Source organism: Panthera tigris, chromosome A2, assembly GCF_018350195.1.
Source record: "Panthera tigris isolate Pti1 chromosome A2, P.tigris_Pti1_mat1.1, whole genome shotgun sequence".
Lineage (NCBI taxonomy): Eukaryota > Metazoa > Chordata > Mammalia > Carnivora > Felidae > Panthera > Panthera tigris.
The window spans coordinates 117,866,451-117,872,728 of NC_056661.1; the positions used below are offsets into that span (position 1 = coordinate 117,866,451).

The following is a 6,278-nucleotide window of genomic DNA, read 5'->3' on the forward strand; positions in this document are numbered from 1 at the left end:
AAAGAAGAGGGCAATGGGGCTTCCTCCCAGAGGCGGTGCGGCACAGAGGAGCGCTCGCATCACAAGGTGACCCCAGCTCCCCACCGCCGCCACCGCCGTCACCGTCGACATCGCGCTCCGGCCGCTCCGCGCCCGCCCAGTCGCCTGGCCTCTCTTTCTGCCTCCCGAAGCCAAGATCTGTCGGACCGCTGGGGACCCAGGGAGACGGGGGCTAGGAGCTCACTTGGGGCTTACTCCCTCCCCCACCCCCTCCGGCGAGCCCCGGGATGGAGAGCCGAAAGGACATGGTTATGTTTCTGGATGCGGGTCAGCTTGGTACTCTGGTTGGCAAGAGAGTCTCCAATTTGTCCGAAGCCGTGGGCAGCCCGCTGCCCGAGCCGCCCGAGAAGATGGTGCCCCGTGGTTGCCTGAGCCCGCGGGCCGGTCCTCCGGCCGCCCGGGAGCGCGGCGGGGCAGGCCTGGAGGAGGAGCCGGTCGACGGACTAGCAGGCAGCGCTCCCGGGCCGGGCGCCGAGTCGCGGGCAGCCGGGGCTGCGGTGCTTGGCCCCGGACCTCCGGCCCCCTCCTCCGACAGCCTCTCGGGCCAGGGGCAACCTAGCAGCTCGGACACCGAGTCGGATTTCTATGAAGAAATCGAGGTGAGCTGCACCCCGGACTGCGCCACGGCGAACGCCGAGTACCAGCACAGCAAAGGTAGCCATCGCGCCCCCTTCTCTTCCCGGGCCTCCCACCGCGCCCACCTTCCACTTCAGCTCCAGAGGGGAGGAAGACACTCCTTTCCCCCAGGGCAGGGTGGCTGGGGGGACCCACCTGAGCAACTCTCCCCAGCTATCTGCGCCCTGGCTGGGGTCTCCTTCTGTGCTCTGGCATTGGCGGGACTGAGGGTGACAGCTGTGCTTTTCGGGAGGAGGGAGACGCAAGCCCTGGGCTTGAGGGGGGTTCAAAGCGCACCCCAACCCCCCAGAGTTTTGTGGTACTGCTTCAACTGCTTGGGGAAGACACCTTCCCCCCGGCCTGGGCGAGATCAAACGCGGGTCGGGGCAGTTTGTGGCCGGCGGGGTGTAAGGCGCATCCAGGCGCGGAAGCCCAGAGTCCATAAAGGACCGTAAAACCGTGGCCGACTCGGGCTGCCTGGGTGCCGCGGCCCTCCGACCAGTTTGCACGTCGGTCAGAGGTCCAAATTACCTTGTCACTTCCCGGGCTCGGTGGCGCCAGGTCGGAAATGGTCCCAATGATCTAATTGCCTTTGGTCTCCGGTTGCATTTGAAAAGGCAGAGCTCTGGCCCTCCCCCATTCCCCTTTCCTTCCCAGTCCCACTTCTCCACCCAAAGGAAAAAGGAGCTGCGGGGGGCAGGAGCCCCACCCTTCCTCGGGTTAGACCCAAAAGGAGGGGTGCTGTCCTGCTGCTTTAACTGGAGAACCCCTCCCTGACGAGAGGCTAGTTTGTGGGGGAGGTGGCCAAGAAGGGAGTCTCCCAAAGAGGGGTGGAAAGCTAGTAGGAGGGAGAGCCCAGCAGCAGACTCCTCCACCGAGCTGTGGGGGGAGATGGGAAGACCATGGCAGGGCAGAAAACCACCCCCTGGCCTTGGGAGCCAACACCTGGTTGAACACCCACGTCCATTCATTACCATCTTATCCATTCAACCCAGACTCCCTAACCACAGCATGTCCTCAGAACAAGCCAAGGGCCGCTCAAATCTATGAAGGTGATAGGATATTCATGCACACACGCCTATGCACATGCAGCCTAGTGTACATTCCCGCACCTACACCGGCAGCCTGGCACACACAAAAGCAAGGAAACTCAGTTTGTGCACTGCGTCCTGCAAGGCACGAAGACCCCAGAGCTCACAACACTCTAGTACCAAAGGTGCATCTCAACTTGCCCCGGCAGATATGCACATCCTTGCCCACTCCTGCCAACGGGGGTCACAAAGCTCAGAGGGTCTGCTTCCAGTTTGTGCCGCAAGCAAGGCAAGGGGCCAGGGTGGTTGCGGCTTCTGTACCCAGCAGGCCTCAAGACTGAGGTCTCCCAGACAGCAGCCCAGCCAGGCCTAAGGGCTGCTTTGCAATCGTCTGGATGGTGAGCCATCCCCCCCTCCGCCCCCCACCTCTATTCCCGTGTTCTCAAAGTCCCCCAGGCCCCAGCAGAGGCAGAAACTGAGGCTGTGTCCCCTTCTCCCCCACCTTTCATATATGCCCTGGGCCTACAGCCCCACATCAGCAGCGTTTTGTGTGTCTGTTGTGTGTTCTGTGTGTGCATGTGCTCTGGGCTCCCTATGCAGGGCCCAGCTCAGAGGCACCGGCCAGCAGTCCCAACAGCGGCAGCGAGGCCCCCAAGAGCAACAGCAGCGGCAGCTCGCAGGGCACCCTGGCCTGCAGCGCCAGTGACCAGATGCGCCGATACCGTACCGCCTTCACCCGGGAGCAGATTGCCCGGCTGGAGAAGGAATTCTACAGGGAGAACTATGTATCCAGGCCGCGGAGATGCGAGCTGGCCGCCGCCCTAAACCTGCCGGAAACCACCATCAAGGTATGCGCCCCGAGACCGGGGAGAAGGAGTGCACCCACTCAGCAGGAAGTAAATACCAACTGTCCACTCCCTAAGTCCTGGGCCAAGAATCACAGCCTGGGGTCTCCCTGCCCACGTGGCAGCTAGGCCGGGGGTGTCGAGGCCTGGTGCGGGCGCCAGGTGTGTGCACTTTTACCTTCCCGACAGACCCTAGGCGGGACCTGCTGGCTTGCGGTAGACTCTCTGCCTTTTCTAGCCAAACAAACACCGGGGATGGGGTGCCTTTGCCCCGAGGGAGAGCGGCTGGAAGGGGCGGTGTTTCTGGGGAAGCCCTGCCTGCGACCTCAGACCAGCAGAGTCCTTAGTCCACCGGGCTACTTGCGCGTCCACACCGGTCTGGCCCTCCAGGGAGCCCTGGCAGAGGGAAGGAGGGACAGATCCTGAAGCCACTCCCCGAACCTCTCCACGGGGGATTCCAGCGCCAGGTGGTGGCGGCGGGCTCTGCCCCCGCCCTGAGGGTCTCTGCGGCGGCTCTTCCCAGCGCCACCGGCATCGTCCCCCGCCGCGGGGGCAGGACTCCTGGGGCTCCGTGCGCGCCTGCAGCCACCGAACCTGCCCCTCTCCTCCCCAGGTGTGGTTCCAGAACCGGCGCATGAAGGACAAGAGGCAGCGGCTGGCCATGACGTGGCCGCACCCGGCCGACCCCGCCTTCTACACGTACATGATGAGCCACGCGGCGGCCGCGGGCGGCCTGCCCTACCCCTTCCCGTCGCACCTGCCCCTGCCCTACTACTCGCCCGTGGGCCTGGGCGCCGCGTCCGCCGCGTCCGCCGCCGCCTCGCCCTTCAGCGGCCCGCTGCGCCCGCTCGACACCTTCCGCGTGCTGTCGCAGCCCTACCCGCGGCCCGAACTGCTGTGCGCCTTCCGCCACCCGCCGCTCTACCCCGGCCCGGCGCACGGACTGGGCGCGGCGGCCGGCGGGCCCTGCTCCTGCCTCGCCTGCCACAGCGGCCCCGCCAACGGGCTGGCGCCCCGGGCCGCCGCCGCTTCGGACTTCACCTGTGCCTCCACCTCCCGCTCGGACTCCTTCCTCACCTTCGCGCCCTCCGTGCTCAGCAAGGCCTCCTCCGTCGCGCTGGACCAGAGAGAAGAGGTGCCCCTCACCAGATAAGGGGCTGCCCGCGGGCCGCCGGCTCCAGGACGCCCGTGGGTTCCCCCCCCCCGCCCCCCGCGTGGGGACTCAGCCAGCGCCCCTCCCTGCCCCCAGAGCACCGAGGGGGAAAGAAGCGGGCCGAAAAGGACCAGAGGGACTCGGCCTCCAGGATCGGGACGCCTGGGGAGCGGCAGTGGCTGGCGCGTTTGGGGATCAGGAGTGGGGATGGGGAGGTAGAGGCCGAGAGACCTTCCTCTGGGGCGGCCCCTCAGCCGTTTTTCACCGGACCCCGTGCCCCGGACGGAGGTTGAGGCGATGGCTCCAAAGCCAAACAAATTTAGTAGCAGCAGCCACCGATATCCAGCCCCTCAGTCCCTCCTCACACCCCCACCTCACACCCTTGCCTCACCCGGGACCCCCCTTCCCCCAAAGGCCAAGCCCAAGCACTGGAAAGGAAATTGCTGTCTCTCCCAACAAAATGCTGTGTATGCAGGGCAGGTAGAGATTAATCTTTGCCAGCTTTTCCAAGGCACGGCAAGGGGCTTGTGGATGGCGATGCACCAGCCGCCTAGGGGAGAGAGTGGGAGGGGTGATTTACTACCACGGAAGATCCTGGCCCTCCCATGGAACCTAGGGGCTCTCTTGCCTTCCTGGAGCCTCCGTTACACATTTTCTCGTTCTGGCATCTCCCAGCACCTGACCGCGTGTCTCTCTCCTCGCTTCCTGCTATCTCTCAACTTCCAGCTCCATCATCTCTCCTCCTACCGCCGTCCTACCCCCACTTTTTGTTTATTTAGCATTGGCAGAGACGTTGCGGAGGCCTCAGGGCCTCTTGGCAGCTTCTACCAAGTCTCTCTTCTCCCCGGGCCCAATACACACCCTGATTAGCAAGTGATATGTGTGAGGAGGGTTTTTGAATGCTGAATGTATAATAATGATCACCGTGCCACGGAGCCCAGAGTTGAGCTGTTAACAAGGCGCCCAGGGAAGAGCTTAGGGAGCAGGGACCTCGTCTCCTTCCCTCACTAAGTATCTGCCAGCAAATTAGAGGCTATTTCAAGCCCTTGCCTGTTCACCTTCCCTTCACCAAGAGCTTTCTGGCTCTTCCCGGTACAGTTGGCATTTTACGTCCTTCTTCCTCTCCTTTTCCTCCCAAGCTGCCACTGGGGCTTGGCTTTCAGACACTAGCAGAAGCCTTCCGCCCCTTCTGGGGACCTGGCCCTTCCCCTTCACCAGGTTTTGTTTGGGGGCTGCGCCCACACTCTCACTCTCACCCTCATTCCTGCAGCCAGTTTTTGAGGGCTAGGAGAACGTGCACCCCTCAATAACAAGCTTCACCCTGACGGAGGGAGTGGTTCTTCCAGTAGGGAATGAATTCGGTTTGGTTTTCCTTCGAAGCCTGAAGAATCTGCTGTTGCAATTTGTTAACCATACTGCAATAAAAGCTGGACATAATTCTCACTTTAACATTTTAATGTTTGGGGCAGCAGGCAGTGCAGTGACTTTTTGAATTGCTAGGTCGGCCACCAGAAGCTTGGGTATAGAAGGAACCAAGACGTGCACCTGCAGACAGTCTCCCAAACTTCTGCTGGCCCTGGCAGAGACAGGACGTTGCATAGATGTGGAGAAGACAGGCTCTGACTGCCCCGAGGTGCATGTTTTCTTAATTCCCTGCACACTGGGGGCCTTCCATGCTGAACTGGCCCACCTGGGGCTCACCCCTGCGATGGTTTCTTCTCCAGTTGCTCCAAACTTTGGAGGAAAGGGGACCCTGGACTAAGGTCTCTGTGGATCCTGCTTCCACCCCCAACCCAAGGTTAGAGGTGAATGAGGCAGTGAGGGCGGAGCTTGAGAATTACGGCGAGCTGGGCTTGCTGGGTCAAGCTGAGTCTGCACCTTAGGGTTCAGGGAGAGGAGGGAGGCGGATTCCTGGGTCGGCAAGGGTGGGTCTGAATCCTCCTCAAACTGAAAGTCATCTCCCAGAATGGAGTTCTGGCCTGGTCAGGGCTAGGGGGTGGTGCCCCCCTCAGCCACCTCACCCCCAACCTCCATCCCCGGAGGAGAGCCACCGTGGCTGCCTCTGAGTCCCGGACACGCAGGGGAGAGATGGGTGTCATGGGCAGACTGGGAGCGCGAAACCGAGCGGACTTCAAGGGTTCCCTGCCAGTGTCTCCGTGGGCAGATGGGGAACCCTCAATCGGCCTCCATCCCTCTTTGGGTTCCGGAGAAACCCTCCCGCCCTCCCAAGCAAAGCCTTGAGCTGAGGTTTTCAGTATCCTCCCCTTCCCTCCTCCACCCCCAGCCTCTCGCAGCTACCTCTGCAGCCCGGGAAGCTCCCCGTGCCAAACTCGGGCAAATTTCGCGGTTACTTCGCGGCAGGCCCAGATTGCTTGCGACAGGTAAATGGGCTGCGGGTTGCCGTAATGCCAGGCGTATTTTCAGTTAATAGGGAGGGAAAATGAGGTGTCTGCAGCGATATTGGAAAGTACAAGATCGATGATCCGGCCTCGTGTCCAATCAGCAGCCTTTAATTGACTGTATTTTCTGGGTAATTGAGCCTCTCTTCCTCCAAATTGAAGTGGAAGATATAACAATACATCTTGCCAGGAGGAA

General features: G+C 62.0%; 1 protein-coding gene across 1 annotated transcript; it reads left to right on the plus strand.

The window, feature by feature from the left end:
* The first annotated feature begins 266 nt into the window (after positions 1 to 266).
* EVX1 (even-skipped homeobox 1) lies at positions 267 to 3,683 on the plus strand. The gene is made up of 3 exons (XM_042977406.1): positions 267 to 693; positions 2,286 to 2,533; positions 3,144 to 3,683. Exons 1-3 carry the CDS (start codon positions 267 to 269, stop codon positions 3,681 to 3,683), a joined length of 1,215 nt encoding a protein of 404 aa, XP_042833340.1.
* The last annotated feature ends 2,595 nt before the right edge of the window (positions 3,684 to 6,278 follow it).

Bases quoted from the DNA above. Each gene is read 5' to 3' on its own strand.
- EVX1 (XM_042977406.1), top strand. From the start codon at position 267: ATGGAGAGCCGAAAGGACATGGTTATGTTTCTGGATGCGGGTCAGCTT. The intron at 694-2,285 runs GTAGCCATCGCG...CTCCCTATGCAG, and splicing joins CGAGTACCAGCACAGCAAAG to GGCCCAGCTCAGAGGCACCG. The intron at 2,534-3,143 runs GTATGCGCCCCG...TCTCCTCCCCAG, and splicing joins TGCCGGAAACCACCATCAAG to GTGTGGTTCCAGAACCGGCG.